Source organism: Nelusetta ayraudi, unplaced genomic scaffold (assembly GCF_046127955.1).
Source record: "Nelusetta ayraudi isolate G7.1 ecotype Tasmania unplaced genomic scaffold, CSIRO-AGI_Nayr_v1 ptg000042l, whole genome shotgun sequence".
Taxonomy (NCBI): Eukaryota; Metazoa; Chordata; class Actinopteri; order Tetraodontiformes; family Monacanthidae; genus Nelusetta; species Nelusetta ayraudi.
In genome coordinates, this window is record NW_027466092.1 from 10,325,001 (window position 1) to 10,342,651 (window position 17,651).

General features: G+C 42.9%; 1 protein-coding gene across 1 annotated transcript in view; it reads left to right on the forward strand.

The window, feature by feature from the left end:
- The window catches only part of lrp2b (low density lipoprotein receptor-related protein 2b), a 37,466-nt gene that overhangs the window by 7,044 nt on the left and 12,771 nt on the right, over nt 1-17,651 (forward strand). Inside the window, exons 13-52 of the mRNA XM_076034216.1 lie at nt 379-585; nt 681-883; nt 1,027-1,167; nt 1,544-1,753; nt 1,835-2,027; nt 2,234-2,359; nt 2,488-2,618; nt 2,790-2,927; nt 3,016-3,291; nt 3,381-3,620; nt 3,728-3,850; nt 3,945-4,061; nt 4,589-4,966; nt 5,135-5,383; nt 5,646-5,854; nt 5,997-6,181; nt 6,302-6,530; nt 6,952-7,129; nt 7,344-7,472; nt 8,080-8,246; nt 8,422-8,565; nt 8,996-9,105; nt 9,597-9,774; nt 9,941-10,154; nt 10,249-10,485; nt 10,595-10,786; nt 10,979-11,451; nt 11,837-12,284; nt 12,643-12,808; nt 12,892-13,050; nt 13,163-13,452; nt 13,542-13,745; nt 13,858-14,100; nt 14,203-14,328; nt 14,416-14,535; nt 15,322-15,453; nt 15,927-16,128; nt 16,212-16,507; nt 16,733-17,249; nt 17,385-17,540. Of these exons, the coding sequence (XP_075890331.1) occupies nt 379-585; nt 681-883; nt 1,027-1,167; nt 1,544-1,753; nt 1,835-2,027; nt 2,234-2,359; nt 2,488-2,618; nt 2,790-2,927; nt 3,016-3,291; nt 3,381-3,620; nt 3,728-3,850; nt 3,945-4,061; nt 4,589-4,966; nt 5,135-5,383; nt 5,646-5,854; nt 5,997-6,181; nt 6,302-6,530; nt 6,952-7,129; nt 7,344-7,472; nt 8,080-8,246; nt 8,422-8,565; nt 8,996-9,105; nt 9,597-9,774; nt 9,941-10,154; nt 10,249-10,485; nt 10,595-10,786; nt 10,979-11,451; nt 11,837-12,284; nt 12,643-12,808; nt 12,892-13,050; nt 13,163-13,452; nt 13,542-13,745; nt 13,858-14,100; nt 14,203-14,328; nt 14,416-14,535; nt 15,322-15,453; nt 15,927-16,128; nt 16,212-16,507; nt 16,733-17,249; nt 17,385-17,540 (8,436 nt within the window). The remainder of the gene's footprint in view (nt 1-378; nt 586-680; nt 884-1,026; nt 1,168-1,543; nt 1,754-1,834; nt 2,028-2,233; nt 2,360-2,487; nt 2,619-2,789; nt 2,928-3,015; nt 3,292-3,380; nt 3,621-3,727; nt 3,851-3,944; nt 4,062-4,588; nt 4,967-5,134; nt 5,384-5,645; nt 5,855-5,996; nt 6,182-6,301; nt 6,531-6,951; nt 7,130-7,343; nt 7,473-8,079; nt 8,247-8,421; nt 8,566-8,995; nt 9,106-9,596; nt 9,775-9,940; nt 10,155-10,248; nt 10,486-10,594; nt 10,787-10,978; nt 11,452-11,836; nt 12,285-12,642; nt 12,809-12,891; nt 13,051-13,162; nt 13,453-13,541; nt 13,746-13,857; nt 14,101-14,202; nt 14,329-14,415; nt 14,536-15,321; nt 15,454-15,926; nt 16,129-16,211; nt 16,508-16,732; nt 17,250-17,384; nt 17,541-17,651) is intronic.

A 17,651-nucleotide genomic window follows, 5' to 3' on the forward strand; every position in this document is an offset into this window, starting at 1 on the left:
ACAAAAAATATATATCTTATTGTCACTGTGCACTTTGAGATTTGACCTCAAATGTAAAGTGCGTTCTTCCAAATAAAATCTATTATCAGGCATGGCACTGCTGCTGCCCTCCACTCTCCCTCAGGCGATGATGGGTCAAATGCGGAGGACTAATTTCGCATCCTTCGGGATGTAACAATCACTGGGACTTTTTTCAATTAAATTGATGCTTTAGTACAGCTACCATGTTCCACAACACAATTTGTTGTTGTTGTTCCTATTATGTGATACAAAGCACAATTTTGAACACAAAGATTTTCTCAACATGTCATTAATTTTCTTTAACCTACTGGACCACCCCTCGTTTTGATTTTCAGTTGTATTTTCTGGCATTTGCAGCTACATGTTCTTCACAGACATGGGCTATGCCAATGAGAATATGCGGCTGGAACGTGCCTTCATGGATGGCAGTAACCGCATTGAGCTGGTGAAGAACAGACTTGGCATTCCCATGGGAATCACTGTGGACATTGTCAACAAGAGGATCTACTGGTCTGACAGCCACTTCGACACAGTGGAGACGGTCACCTACCATGGTTTGGATAGGTGAGGGTGGCGGCCAAACATCTACCCTGTAACTTGGAACAGAAATGCATGCACTGCTTGTCTTGGATACACATTCCATGGTTGTTCTTCCCCAGGAAAGTAATTCTTAAAGGAGCAACCCAGTCTCCTCATCCTTTTGGAATCGCTGTGTTTGAAAACCACGTGTTCTTCACTGACTGGACAAAGATGGCTGTGATGAGAGCAAACCGCTTCAGTGACAACAACCCAGCGCTGCTCTATCGTACCGCAAATCGACCGGGTCACGTTGTGGTCTCGCACCCTGTTCTCCAACCTATTGGTGAGGACACAAGTTTGGGGGGAAAAAGAGCCCTTCCCTTTTTATTCTGAAAGCCATCATTGTTTTTTACGTTTAAAAAAAACAGTCCATTATGATGGAAGAACATTCACCTGATGAAATGACTCACCTGTTATGTCCTACAGTGGCGAATCCCTGCGGTAGACACAACGGTGGCTGTCAACACATTTGTGTCCTGAGTCACCGCACAGACAATGGTGGTCTGGGCTACCGCTGCAAGTGTCGCCATGGTTATGATCTTCATTCTGACCTTCGAACCTGTGAAAGTGAGTTTGCACTGACTTTATAGAAGAGAGAACAGTGATCTGCAACCTTAACATGGTTGAGGTTTGGGGTAACAAATGAGTCAAATTACCAATGGCATCGGTTAACACATTGGTAAAATGACCTTATTTCATTGTTATATCGATGCATGATGTTAATCTTAAACAACTGATAAAATGAAGAAATGCTTTGATTTAAGAGTAAAACACTAATGAAATAAATGAACATACAATACAATAAGGGTTTCTTGAAACATGCACTTTTACGTAGAACCTGCTTTGACAATTTATCTCAACAAACCACTCAAATTCTTAGAAATCACTTGTTTAAACTTTGCGTTCTCCCACTCATAACCACTGCTTCTCCCTCTTTGGATAGAGCTGGAGGACTTCTTGTTATTGGGAACTTCTCTTGGCGTGCGCGGAATCCCTCTGAAGTCTTCCCTTCAAGAGGACGTTATCCTGCCTCTCTCAGGCCTTTCAGGAACTTTCTCTGGCTCTGCTGTGGAGTTTGACAGCAACGATGGCACCATTTTCTACAACGACAGATCCAGAGAGCTTGTCTACAAGTCAAGCTTGAATGGCACTGGTGCGAAATCACATATTACGAGGGCACATTATTGAATTTTATCTCAATATTAGTAGTTTCTCATGATTTCTTTATTTACAGTTCAAGACCTTTTAACTGGTCAGAGAGTAGGAGCAATTGATGCAATGGCTTACGACTGGACCTCCAAGGTCTTGTTTTGGACCTCCAACACCTACCAATCAGTAGTGGCCTTCAAAGTTACAGATGGATCCAGGCGAGACATCGCCACAGAATTAGGTCAGCCGAAAGGGATTGCAATTCATCCAGGTACAGGGTAAGTACTAAATTTGGTCTTATTAACAAAAAAAAAAGATACTTTTGTTTGACTGTTTCACTGTGCAAAGCGCTTCCAGGCTCCTATGGCTGTAATTTAGCACTTTATGAATAAAAGTTGATTGATTGATAGTTTGACATACCATATCATGATATCATACATTTTTAAGTGCATTCATGTGAGTCTGAAGAAATGTTGTTTCTTAGCCACCTTTTCTGGTCGGACTGGCACCGCCCAGCAGTCATCATGAAGAGCTACACTGATGGCAGCAATGCTGTACCCCTGGTCAACACCACGCTGGGATGGCCCTATGGCCTCGCTGTCGATTACAAGTAAGTACAGCAGTGACCCACTAGTTTGAGATATGCCATTTTCTAGAAGAAAAAAAAGTGTTGCTTTTTCCATGCTCTCTTCCATGCCTGTCTTTGTCTGTTAACCACTCTCCAATGCTCCCTTGCAGCATGCGCATTCTGTATTGGGTGGATTCCCAACTGGACCAGGTCGGCCACATTGACTTCCAGGGAAATGACAGACAGACATTTACCAGCATTGGCGAGATCACCCAACCCTTCTCTTTAACAGTTTATAACGGTGGGATATGTCATTTTTTATTTTTATATTAATCAGTAATTCTTACTTGGTAGTTTGACTTGATGGACTGTAATTTCACAAGTTATTAGTCATAGTAAACACTGCCCCAACTTTCACGTGTCTGCTTTTAAACACTACAACCATTGTTTTTGTTTTGTTTTTGATGAGTAGACTACCTTTATATATCTGACACGCGGACCAAAGCCATTTTCGAAATGAGGAAGAGGGATGCAGGAGGAAGCATCAAGATCAGAGAAGGAGTTACAGGCATCATGAATGTGAAGGCCTATGTGTCTGACCTCCACAGCTGTAAGTTGAAAACCAGTTCATACTTAAGCACTGAATCAACCCAATTGTGTAGAAACATTCTGAATTGTATTTTTTTCCCTTTCATCAGCGATCTCCAGCGACTGCAACAGGATGCCCAACGGACAATGCAGCCACTTCTGCTTCCCCACTCCAACCCCTGGCCGAGTGTGTGGCTGCCCATATGGCATGAAGCTTCAAGCCAATCAGAGGGACTGCATCAAGGACGACTCAGCCGTGCCTCTTCCAAATTGCACTGGAGACACCCTTGAGTGCGATAAAGGACGCTGTATACCCAACTCCTACCGCTGCGACGGCATCTATGACTGCTTGGATCACACTGATGAGGCTAACTGCACTGACACAGGTGAGGGTGTCAGAAGTTATGAAGCTGGGAATTATTTAAAGATATTTTTTGGACTAACATCACTTCTTCCCTATTTTCACCCTCACCAGGTTCTACATGCTCTCCGTATGCGTTCACCTGCAACAACAAACGCTGCATCCAGTCCAGTTGGCGTTGTGATGGCAGGGATGACTGTGGTGACGGTTCTGATGAGGACAACTGCCCCTCTCAACCACCTACTACCTGTTCTGATGAGGACTTCACATGTGATAACAGCAGGTGCATTTCCAAACAGTGGTTGTGTGATGGCAACAATGACTGCGGCGATGGGTCCGATGAACACAACTGCAGTAAGTTTGCCAGGATTCGATCTGCTTCGCTAAATGGAATTTTACCATTGACACTTCTTGTAAATAGTGGGTAGGAAAAATCTAATGAAATCTTTGGTCATTAACAGACAGTACTATCACAACATGCCCTCCAAACTTCTTCCTGTGCCCTGAGCATCGCTGTATTGCCATCTCCACTGTGTGCGATGGAGACCAGGACTGCCTGGATGGTTCTGATGAGAAGGACTGCGGTTGGAATCACATTTTTAACTTCAACATTCACCTTAACTAATTATCTTTCACCTGAACTATTTGCTGATTTGACATTCCTTCTTTTCTTTTCAGAGTTTATCTGCTCTTCGTCTGAATTTGCCTGTGCCAGTGGCGACCAATGTGTCAGTTCGAGTTATCAATGTGATGGAGTGTTTGACTGCAGGGACCATTCTGATGAACGAGACTGCCGTAAGTCAAAGCATTTTAAAAATCAATTGTGTCTGTTGTTGTGATAAGTGGCATAAAAGCTATTTGCGCCTTTTGGAATGAAGTCAGCCTAATCATTATTGTTGTACAATCAGACAGAAAATTAAGAGAGCAGTTTGGAACAGCTGGAAAATAGTGATAATAAAAGGGGATCAGCATCTGGTTTGGAGACAATGGCACTGTGGAAACGACTGGAGGTAGCGGTGATTAAAATGTTGAGACTCCTTGTACAGATATAATTACACATGAGAACTTCAGTGGAATGGGACGTTAGATGCATTGGAGTTGAAGCCAAACTGAGATTATTTCTACATGTACATAGAATATAGAAAGATGATGAGGTTGGACCTGGCTGGCTGAAGATCTAGATGAAGAGCAAAGAGTAGAATTATGGATGTAGTGAAAGGTCATGGAGTGATATCTTCTTTTCCTCAAAAAAAAAGAAAAAAAAAAGAATTACAATTTAGGAGCATTACATTGATTTCTTCAACATCTACAACCCAATCCAGCCACCAAAGGTCCAGGCTTGTGCCACAACGATGAGTTCCAGTGCCAGGGCGATGGCTTCTGCATACCAGATGAGTGGGAGTGTGACGGCCACCCGGACTGTGAAGATGGATCTGATGAACACAACTCCTGTCCTCCCATCACCTGTGAGTCTGGTTCTTTCCAGTGTCCCAACAAGCAGTGCATCCCATCAAGCTGGGTGTGCGACGGTGACAATGACTGCCGGGACATGAGTGATGAAGTGGACTGCCCAACGCCTCCATTTAGCTGCCCTTCCGAGCAGTGGCTGTGCCCCACCGACCAGGTGTGCATCGACCTGGACAAGGTGTGCAACGGTCAAAGGGACTGCCCAAATGGTGCCGATGAGTCAGAATTCTGCAGTAAGTTCCTGCATCTTACAATATGAGTTCTCTGCAGAGGGTATCCAGACAGAATCAATGAAAATTATATTACGAGCATAGTAAATGATAAAAAGGTAGTAGAAAAATATGACAAATACAGTCAGTAACAACAAGGTTGGAAACTCACGTTTGCATTATTTCATGAAGACCAAGATGACTGCTCGTTGGACAACGGAGGCTGCAGCGACGGCTGTATACAGGGACCATTCGGGGCTCAGTGCGTCTGTCTACCGGGATTTGAGCTCCTTGACGACGCTAAAACGTGCGCGGACATCGATGAATGCTTGATACCGGGTTTCTGTAGCCAGCAGTGTTACAATGAGAGGGGGAGCTTCAGATGCTTCTGCTTAGATGGTTACCTCCTGGAGCCGGATGGACGCACCTGCAAAGCTACCGGTGAGGGGAACTCATAATGATCACATTGAATGTTTCACTCGCTGGGTTTTAATGACGAAGCACTCATTTTTACGTTCGGCAGGACATATTTTGGAATTTTAAACCTATTGTCAGACATACTGTAGATAGATAGTAATCTATTTTTTGTATTTGTTTTTTTGTTGTTTTTTGGGGACAGTAGGGTGTTGCATGTCAGACTTGTCACTGTAAAACAATATATACACAGTAAGATATAGTGTAAAACATACAATTCTCATCTCAGACCCTCTATCGGCTGTACTCCTGGTTGCCAAGCGAAGTCAGATCATTGCTGACAGGATCAACAGGAGACCACCTCTGATACATCCAATTGTCACTGGCGCAAACATAGTGGCTGTGGACTTTGATAAAGCGACCTCTAAAGTCTACTGGGCCGATTCCTCAGACAGGAAAATATTGAGTGCCTACCAGAATGGCACAGACTGGCAAGAGGTGAGAAAAAATTAAGGAAGCTTGGAAGAATTGAAGCAATCAGGCACTTATGCCGTACATTTGGCTCCTGTAATTTGACCATAACTGCTAAGAAGGGACCAGGGAACAAAGTGATGATTCTGTGTTTTTCTTGTGTTTATAGGTCTTCTCTGGAGGTCTTTTGACGCCTGAGAGTATAGCTGTGGACTGGGTTGGACGTAACCTTTATTGGACTGACTCAGACTTGGAGAACATTGAAGTGTCGACTCTGGATGGTCGATATCGAAAAGTTCTCCTCTCAGAAAATGTAACCAGCCCCCGTGGACTGGTCCTAGACCCTCGTAACCAGTAAGAACTGTATTTTACAGGAGTAATTTGAGAGTCAACACCTTCATACACATCACACTCTCAACATATCACAGTCCTTATTTTTCTGACTGTTTTGTGTCATGCTGTAATTTTCCCCAGCACCAACCTGATGTTCTGGTCAGACTGGGGTCAGAACCCCAGAATCGAACGGGCCTTTATGGATGGAACAGTAAGAAGTGCCATAATCAGCACAAAGCTGTACTGGCCCTACGGCTTGGCCCTGGATTATACCACACAGAGGCTTTACTTTGCTGACGCCTACTTGAAGTACATTGACTACTGTGACTATGATGGCAAAAACCGCCATCAGGTTATGGCAAGTGACATGGTGGGTTTCTTAGTTTCACAATCTAGGGGTTTGCCCAGTTTTTTTTTTCTTTACAAGTCTTTTCCAGACTTGGGGAGGAGGGTCTGTCAGTGAAGTTAGAGAAGTTGGAAAAAAAAAAATCCGTCCTTGAAATTGTGATATTATGTCACAAAAGAAACTGATACCTCTTATATAATAATCCTCCATCTCAACCCACCTCAGAGCCAAACTTTTGTCCTCTTTCTAAGCATGTGGAAGGACCATCAATTTCAGGAGAAAGCTAAAAACAGAGAAGCTGAAAACAGAGATAAATATGTTGAAAATACAGGTCTAAAAAATGACTTACATTTAAAAAAGTTTGCACTGACGGCATTTTTTTTAATTGATTGGAATGTATGATACATGAAACTAGTTACTGATGCCACCATTCGTGCAAACAAAGGTTCTGCAACACCCACACGGCATGACCATCTTCGAGGACAAGGTCTACTGGATAGAGCGCGACACCAGCAAAGTGATGAGCACAAACAAGTTCCACGGCGGCAACGTCACCACTCTAATGAACGATGTGTACCAACCCACGGGTATTGTAATGGACCATGCCACTAAACAGCCAGAGGGTAAATTCAACTTAAATTTTAAGTCATCAGAAATTTTCATTGGTGTGATGAGAAAGAGGGAGCTGGCAAAATTATTGGGACGACAGAATCGTCCATTATGCTATCAAATTGTTTTCTTTGCAACAGTTGTATTACTTTAGTATGAAAAGTTGTTGTAGATCTACCCTAAATATTGACACTGTGATTTTTTTTTTTTTTTACCTTTTAAATCCAGCCCTTAACCCGTGCATAGAACACCTGTGCACACAGCTGTGCCTGCTGTCAGGACTGAGGCCCAGGTACTACAGCTGCCACTGTCAGTCTGGCTGGAAGCTGGATACTGACACACGGACCTGCATTAAAGGTATATAGGCCTGTATGCATGTGTTTATGTATGTATGTATGCGTGTATTTACGTATGTATGTACGTAAGCATTTATGTACTGTTTGCAAACTGTTGCAGTTTTTTGGCAAACCACTATTTTCCATATATTTTTTTTACATGTAAAAAATAAGAAGTCTATCCTTTACTTTTTCGCATTGCCCTTTCAAAGAAAAGGACAGACTTTCGTTCAAAATTCCAATATTTTCTAACTACAATTTGTACACTTTTTCTGTTGTCACTGGACTCCCCAGAACTGTGGATCCATCCTTCATAAGATTGCTGTACTTTTCACATAGTGCACACAAAATCCCATAGTTCTAGTAAATTAGTTATTGAATTAGATTTGTTCTAAATTAGTCCTTCTGTAAATTCACTTAGGCTCTTAAATCTCTCTCTGGTTGATAAAAATACTGATAACGGTCTAATGGCTACCTTGTTTATCACTCTTTCCAAATGTGTTATCTTGAAAGCTATATACTTTCATCCATTTGGGAAACAGGAAAAAGCATAGCCGTGTGTCTGGTGTAAAATTCCTCTTTCAAGCTTTAAACTTAATTTGTTTGGATTTTAATCACTTCTGCTGTAGATGATGTTCCCTTCCTGATGGTGGTGAGTGATAAAGTCATTTTTGGGATTCCACTGGACCCCAGTGATCCTTCCAACAACGCGATGGCCCCCGTGTCTGGCATCAGCGAGGGACGAGACATCGACTATGATGACCAGCAGCAGTTGATCTACTGGATCCAGGGCACTGTAAGTTGGCTGCTTAAAAAAAATAAATGAATAAATAAATAATATATATATATATATATATATATATATATATATATATATATATATATATATATATATATATATATATATATATATGAAATAGCTGTATTAGTATTTCTTAATGTTATGCTCTTTGGTTTTGCTCTTGCAATAGGGCACTATTTGGCAAGTGGATGTCAGTGGCACCAACAGATCTCAATTTGCCCCCGCTGCTGTCATGGGCTCGCCGTCTGGTCTCGCTTTTGATTGGATAAGCCGAATAATGTATTACACCAATCCCACTGTTAAAACCATTGAGGTAAGCCATCGACTCGACTTGTTTTTTTTTAGTTTTTTGTATGTGTATGTATGTATGTATGTATATACATATATATATATATATACATATATATATATATATATATATATATATATATATATATATATATATATATATATATATATGTATATATATATATATATATATATATATATATATACATATATATATATATATACATACACATACATACACATACATACATACATATATATACATATATACACACACACATATATATATATATACATATATATATATATATATATATATATATATATATATATATACATATATATATATATATATATATATATATATATATATATATAGGTGTCACACCTTTAGATTCTTATCACTCTGCAGGTAATTCTGCAAATGTGCAGGTAATTCTTTCCCACTGATTTAGGTAATTCGTGTGGATGGAGGTGAACACTACAGAAAGACTCTTATCACCTCTACTGGTAAACCAGAGGGGGTCGGAGAGCCTGTTGGAATAGCTGTGGATCCTGCAAGAGGGTAAAGCCTTTACTCTACTGTTGCAAACATAATGGTGCATAAAAGAAGCACAATATTAATTCTTTGTATTCTGAAAGAAATGGAAAAAACACAGGGAATGCAGTGAAGTTGTCAGTAAGATATATTCACCTGATCTCAGCTGATTTCGGGAGGTGCCTGAGAACCAGGATACCAGGTTCTATAATACTTGTGCCTGCTCAGTGTAGTCAAGTAACCTTCCTAAGGAGGACTGGAAGATCATGGATTTGATTCCTGGCTAGATCACACCAAAGACTTTGAAAATGTAACTAATTGCCTTGTTTAGCATTGGCAGTTGAATCACCAAATGATGACCAACTTTGCTAACCATTTTCCTTGGCCAAAAACATGTAACTAAAACAATATGATTATAATTCCATGATACATAATATTTTCAACTTTTCACAGTCCCAATCTGACTCATTTTGAAAAGCTGTTTGTTTATATTGTTTTGATTTTATTTCCATGGACAGGAAGTTATTTTGGACAGACAGAGGATCAGACAATGGTGTTCCCCCCAAGATTGCTAGTGCTGACATGGATGGAGGAAACCTCAAAAATCTCTTCACAGAAAAACTGGTGAATGTAGGATACATCACCACTGATATTTCTGCCAGCAAACTGTACTGGGGCGTGGCCAGCACAGGGGTGGTATGTTCACATTTAATACCATACCATACCATACCACTTTATTTATATTACATGTTTTATAGGCAACAACGTTGAGCCAAAGTGATGTACAGGTCATAACAAACAAGTAGAAAACAATTTTCATTACATTAGCAGTTGTCCTCTTTTTGCTGTTTATATCACCTAGATTGAGTGTGGTACAATGGATGGGGCAACAAGGGTTACTGTGGTAAGTGGCCTTTCCAAACCGTGGGGACTTGCAGTCTACCAGAACTACCTATACTACACAGACCTGGACTTCGAGGTCATTGAGAGGGTGGATAAAGACTCCGGCAGCAACATGGTGATAATGAGGAGTGACATGAAAGGCCTGCATACTCTCAAAGTGCACGCCAGAGACGGTATGTGCATCGGCTGCTTTTCCTGCACATTATTTTGACATTGTTGTTCTTTGTGAAGTGTGCTGACATTTCCCCGCCCTTTCTCCTCTCTCAGATTCAGCAGGAACTACCAATGCCTGCAGCTCCAACAATGGAGGCTGTCCTCACCTGTGTCTGCCCAAACCAGAAAGTAAGAAGACTTGCGCGTGTACCACTGGCTTCTACCCATCTGAGGATGGCACCCGCTGTGAACAGTTTGAGTCCTTTGCAATTGTTTCCACCTCAAAATACATCCGTGGCTTCCACGTAAACAGCACAGACCACTCCGAAGCGATGGTGCCTGTTGCAGGATGTATGTACACTTTGTATTCCTCTGCGATTTCAACATTAATCCTGATTGATCCTGCAGGATGACTGTAAATTACATGTCTTACCTTTATTTTCTTATTTTGCCATTGTAGCATCCTACAGCATGTGGGACAAGGTGGACCTCCATTTTGCATCTGGCTATGTGTACTTTACTGACAATGGCACCTCCAACTCATACAAGGGAATCTTCAGATCCAAAACAGACGGAGGATATTACAGCATGGTCGTTCATTCAGGGGTTGGAAAACGAGGCATCCACGGCATTGCTGTGGACTGGATTGCTGGTACGAAGCCGCTCATTCATTTCTTTTCTTATTCATTTTAATTCAGTCAGGGCAAAAAAATCCAGCACATTGCTGTTTTGTTGACATTACAGCTGGTATAAGATAGGAAATCAAGTGTGACATTGGGAATCTTAGTCGATCAAGTCGGTTCTGTGTTTTTGCATCCTTTGCTATTTTCACCCATTCCCCCAGGTAATTTGTACTTCACCAATGCCTTTGACACCGAGACACACCTGGAGGTCCTTGCTATTAACACCACCTTCAGGAGGATCCTTCTCAAGAGTTCTGAAGACCAACCCCGTGATGTGGCTGTCAGCCCCCGGCTCCGCTATCTGTTTTGGACAGATGGTGGCCAGACGCCCAAGATTGAGCGTGCCTTACTGGATGGCACCAACCGCACTGTGTTGGCATCATCAAGCTTGGCCTCACCCCATGGCCTGACCGTAGATTACACCGCTGACTTTCTCTACTGGACAGACGACGTTCTTGATATGTTCTCCCGAATGCATGTTGATGGAACACAGAGGGAGATCATCCGCTTTGGGAGCCGCTATCCCTCTCCAACAGGAATGGCTATATTTGGAAATAACATGTTGTGGGTGGATAATAAGCTTGAAAAGCTATTTCAGGCCAGTAAGGAACCTGGCAATGCTTCCCAACCAGAGGTGAGAGTCCAACTTGAGCACCAATAGTGACAATGTTTGATTTGCCTGTTCAATCGTCATGTTGTAGAATCAACATTTTTTTTATTATCTTACCAGGACACTAGCTGCAATCATTGTTGATATATCATAGATAGATAGATCGATAGATAGACAGATAGATAACACACTGAAAAAAATACTTCAATATTTACATTTTTATCAGCTGACAAAATATAATTACAAAGACAGTTAGTCCATTTGCAAGCTATCTAGTGAGCAAGCTAGAGCAAATTGGGTCAGTTATACTGCATATCTCCTTTGGTTTAAAACTTCTTTGTATGTATTTCTAACTTATAATTAAATCTAGCAGCTTCAGTTGCAACAGTAATATATTTGTTTGTATCAGGTAATTCGAGACAACCTCGAAGGGCTGAAGGACGTCGTAGTGTTTGACCCTCATGTCCAACCCACATCTCCCAGCCATATTGGTTTCAATCCATGCCGCGAGGACAACGGACGCTGCCAGCAGTTTTGCTTTGCCATGCCAGACCAGGAGAAGCCGAAATGTGCCTGCGCGCACGGATCACTCCTTAGCAATGGAGTAACATGTGGCTACGGGCTAGACGAGTACCTAATTTTCACAACAGAGTATACGCTGAATAGTATGAGGTTAGACCCAGCAGATCACAGCTCCCCCTACCCAACCATCAACCTGGGCTACAGTGTGAGGGCTTTGGAATTTGACCACAAGGAGAAGAGGATTTTCTTTGCACAGCATGTGGATTACGGTCGCAGTAGAATTGCCTACATCACAACAACATCTCCCACTAGCACGCCTGTAGATGTTCTCACCGGTGAGTATAGTTTTCTGTGAATGTGTCCACGCTGATTTCAGTGTCTTGATTATGATTCCATTAAACATCAAAGTAACTCTAACACTAAATTATTGCTTGTGCTTTACCCTTGTGATGTATCAGCAAAACAAAACCTGATGTTAGGTCATTATATTTCGGTTAGGGCTAACCCTAACCCTCTACTACCATTAACATATAAACCACAGTAATTGTTATACCAACAACAACCCAATACAGTATAAACCTCCACTAAAGTGCAGGTCACCATACGCATCCAGTCCTTCATTTAACTATTTCCTTCACTTACTTCACAATCCCACTGCTGTTTTTGCCCTCCTTTATTTTTCTCTTTGCTAAGGCTTGGATGACCCAGAGGGATTGGCATATGACTGGGTCCACAAGCGCATCTACTTCACTGACTATATCGGACGCAATATCGAATCCGTGGGTGTGGATGGGTTGAACCGTTCATTTATCGCCCAGGCAAACCGTCCCAGAGCCATTGTCGTTGATCCCTGCTATGGGTAATTGAAAGAACGCTTCTACTTCACAGCGAGACATGTACAGATTGGACATACTTTTTGCTCATTCGCCTCTCCCTACCCAGTTACTTGTACTGGACTGATTGGGGATCTCCAGCCAAGATTGAGAGAGCTACACTGGGGGGAAACTTCCGCACTCCCATCATTGCCACCGGCCTGACAACACCCAATGGTCTGACTCTGGATTACGATGAGAGGATGCTGTACTGGGCCGATGCCGATGAGTATGTGCGGCCTTTCATTTCATTTTCTAAATTAAAAAAAAAAGTGTGTGTGTGTGTGGGGGGGGGGACACACTCCTTTTAACTTCTTGGCTCTTCATTTAAAATTTTACAGAGATAAGATTGAGCGTTCCACACTCACTGGCGAGAACAGACAAGTAATCCTGCATGGAGTCCATTTCCCATACGCCCTAACTGTTTACCAGCAGGACATCTTCTGGACAGACTGGACTGAAAAAAGTGTCTTTAGAGCCCAGAAGAACGATGGCTCTGGCTTTACTGTGCTGGCCAAGGACTTGCAGTACCAACCTATTGATATCCACATTTATTCGCCCTCAAAGCAGGAGAGCTGCTCTAGTTTTTGTCTGCAGTTTAATGGAGGCTGCAGTCACACATGTGTGTCTGGTAAGAACAACACCATAGTACAGAAGTTCATTGTAAAAAGAGAAAAATCCCACGGTCTGCTAAATTCATTTCAAAAAATATTGTGGCAGGTCCATCGGGTCCAGAATGCCAGTGTCCTCAGGATGGGAAATGGTACCTGGCCAACAATGGTAAAGACTGCATCCAAGACACAGGCCATCGGTGTTCGTCGGGGCAGTTCACCTGTCTGGACGGTAGCTGTATCAATATGCAATGGACTTGTGATGGCTACCAGAACTGCGCCGACAACTCAGACGAGCTGGAGAGAGTGTGTGGTGAGACATGAGGCTAAATCTGACTGACACAGAAATGAAGCTAGCAAGATGATCGTTTGATACCTCGTCATCTTTGACCATTAACGGCGACTTGGTTGTTCCTCCCGCCAAGCCTTCCACACCTGCTTGGCGGTGGACTTCACCTGTGACAACGGCCGCTGCGTGCCACTCAGCTTAACCTGCGACTACGCCGATGACTGCGGTGACAACAGCGACGAGCGAGGCTGCCCCTACCCCACCTGCAACCCCGACACCGAGTTCACCTGCGCTAACGGCCGCTGTATCCACGCCGACTTTGTGTGCAATGGAATGAACGACTGCAGGGACAACGGCACTTCCGACGAGATTAACTGCCGTGAGTGACGAGCAACTGTTATGCGGAACGATCCGTTTTGAAAGCACATTTTCCTGCAGCACGACTTCTATGTTGGTATGTTTGGGTCTTTGTGTGCTATAGCGGACAGAGTGTGCCCCGACGGCCAGCTCAAGTGTGACAACACCAACATCTGCATCTATCCCGAAAACCTGTGTGACGGCTACAATCACTGCGGGGACAACAGTGATGAGAACCCTCTCTTCTGTGGTAGGTAGAACACTTTCTTCTCATTTCCTATTTCACTTCCTCCTATCTGCTTATACATCTACATGTTGGTGAATCTGTGTTCCACAGAGACACGCACATGCTCCTCAGACGAGTTCCTCTGCGATGAGGGGAAATGTATACCCAGTAATTTTGTGTGTGACGGCTTCGCTGACTGCGTGGACAAGACAGACGAAGCTCCATCATGTCGTGAGTTGTCCGTGTTTAGATTGGACAGTAGTTTTTGCTCCTTTTTTAAAAATGAGTTTGTAGAAAGTCGATATGTGTTTGGATCATCTCGTTCAATGTTAATATTACATATATATATACATATATTAACAGTGTTTTATATATACAGGTTTTTCGCGTATTTTACGGGAGGGTTGGCAACCCTATCTAGACCACAGACAGAAATCAAATGAGGTTTTGTCATTTTCCCTAAAAAACGGGACAAATTGTGTCCCCTTTATATACATATATGTATATATATATAGATAGATAGATAGATAGATAGATGTATATATATATATATATATATATATATATATATATATAGATAGATAGATAGATAGATAGATAGATAGATGTATATATATATATATATATATATATATATATAGATAGATATATATTTATACATACATATATATGGGTTTTTTTCAGCGTGAGAAATACAATGTGTGACAGGAGTGCGTGACAAAAGACCCAAAAGAGTGACTGTCACGCTCAATGTGTGACACTTGAGGGCCCTGTGCCGTTGCTCTGTAAAAATACAAGTTTAAGACTAATGTTACATTAGCTTAATTAGCTTTTCTCAGATTTTTGTGTGTTTGTTTTGTCTTGTTTTTGAGCAGGCATGTGGTCGATCTCAAAGATGCGTCTTTGAGATCGACAACAAGCCTGCTCAAAAACAAGACATCTTCTGCATGATGACACAATGTTTTTATGGGCTCATCTTGAATGTTTTTGGGTTTTTTTTTTTGTATGTGTGTGCAGAGGATATTGTCAAGACATGCAGCCCCAGCCAATTCGCGTGCACCAATGGAAACTGTGTATCTCAATCAATGGTCTGTGACGGCAACAACGACTGTGGCGACAACAGTGACGAAGTTCCTGAGCTGCAGTGTGGTACGATACAGTGCCTTTAACAGTACACGTGACAATAACAGTGAGCTGAAGAGTAAAAATAAAAATAATATAATAATCATAAAAAAAAAATCAGCCCGTTCTGACCTCTAAGCTCTGACAACAACAAGGCATTTTCATCCTCACAAATGCCGCTCACTGGATTATTTTTCTCTTTTTTGGATAATTTTGTAAACCCGGAGAGATGTTTGAAAATTCCAGTCGGTCAGCAGTAGTTTGTGGAATGCTCAGATCTTCAGCCTGCCAGGCACAAATATCATTGTGGCCACGTTCAGAGTCTCTTCAATTCCCTTCTTTCCCCATTCTTTTGCTGGCTTTCAGCTGGAGCAATCCTCTTCACCACGTCAATATGCATGAATGCATCGAGTTACAGTCATTATTATGGTCCGCGCTAAATGTATTTCTTTCTATGCAAAAACTTTTCAGTTGCATGCCTTTTTTTCCATCTCCTCCAGGTGAACGAACCTGCAGTTCCTCTGAGTTTACCTGCCCAATCTGGTACCCCGGTCACCCGCGCTGTGTGCCTCTAAACTTTGTGTGTGATGGGGAAAGAGACTGCGTCAATGCAGCTGATGAGCTCCAGAACTGCGCCAACCGCACGTGCCATATGGACGAGTTTGCCTGCTCTAACGGTCTTTGCATCCTCATTCCATACCAGTAAGTAAGAAGGTGGTTTTTAAATAAACAAAAACAAAACATTTGCAAAGAAGAGAGATTGATAAATGACTCCACCTCCCAAGCTGCGACCATTACAACGACTGCGGAGACGGCAGCGACGAGGTGGGCTGCACCTACGGCACCTGCAGCAGCTCCGAATTCACCTGCGGAAATGGCGCATGCATCTCCAAGTACAGCACCTGCGATGGGCAGAGCGACTGCTTGGACGGCTCGGACGAGGAGGACAGCTTGTGCGTCACTCAGCTGCCCACCTGCGCTCCGCAGCAGTACATGTGCAGTTCGGGCCAGTGCATCGAACTCAGCAAGGTGTGCAACGGAGTGATGGACTGCACGGACAACAGCGACGAGAGAGGCTGCGGTGAGACATGTTGAAACTTGACTGTGTTGCAACTGTAAAGTATTGGCTGAGCGTCACATCTGTTAAATTTAAAAGCGGGTAAAACTTCCAGACACTTTAGATGCTTCCTTAAATGCAAGTTGGTCCTTTTTTCAGGACCTCAAATCCTGAACCTCAAATCATCAGGCCATGTACAACTGTGTCATGTATTACTGTATAACGCTTATCCGCATTCCATATTTTCAGGGATCAACGAGTGCAACGATTCGCAAATCCACAAGTGCGCCCAGATCTGCACCGACACCCTCACCAGCTACTACTGCTCCTGCCACCCCGGCTACAAGCTCATGCCAGACGGCAAGGCCTGCGAGGACATCGACGAGTGTTTGACCACGCCGGCTGTATGCAGCCAGATCTGCGAGAACACTGTCGGCTCCTACCACTGCAAGTGCGCCCCGGGATACATCCGTGAAGCGGACGGCCGCACCTGCCGCCAGAACAGCGGCGTAGACCCGTACCTGTTGTACACCAATCGATACTACATCCGCAAGATGAACACTGACGGGTCGCAGATGAGCGTCTTCCTCCAAGGACTGGACAGCGTGGTGGCGCTAGACTTTGACGACTCTGAGAAAATGCTCTACTGGCTGGACACGGGGACGAGCAGAAAGATTGAGAGGATGCGTTTTGACGGCACTGACAGGGAGACGCTGGTGGATGAGCTTCAAGGCGGCGAAGGTCTGGCAGTGGACTGGGTCAGCAGGTATGAAGAAGGAAACCAAAATATCTTTTTCTTTTTTTCCCCTTAAAACACACCTTTGTGGTTTTATTAAGTAAATCAATTCAACAACTCCTGAGACTAGTGGCACTTGAGCACATGTGTCTTTCATGGTTGCAGGAAGTTGTACTGGACGGATTCATACTATGGCTCAATCCACGTCATGGAGCTGAACGGTCGCTACAAGAAGAAACTGCTGTCAGACAAGTTCACTGATGGAAATTCCTCTTACATCATCAGCCGTCCACAGGCTGTGGCAGTCAACCCCAAATATGGGTACTGATACACACACACACACACACACACACACACACACACACACACATCCAGAAAAATTATTTCATTTTTAAAACTGAAAGGTAAAGAGGTTAAATGTGACATTAACTT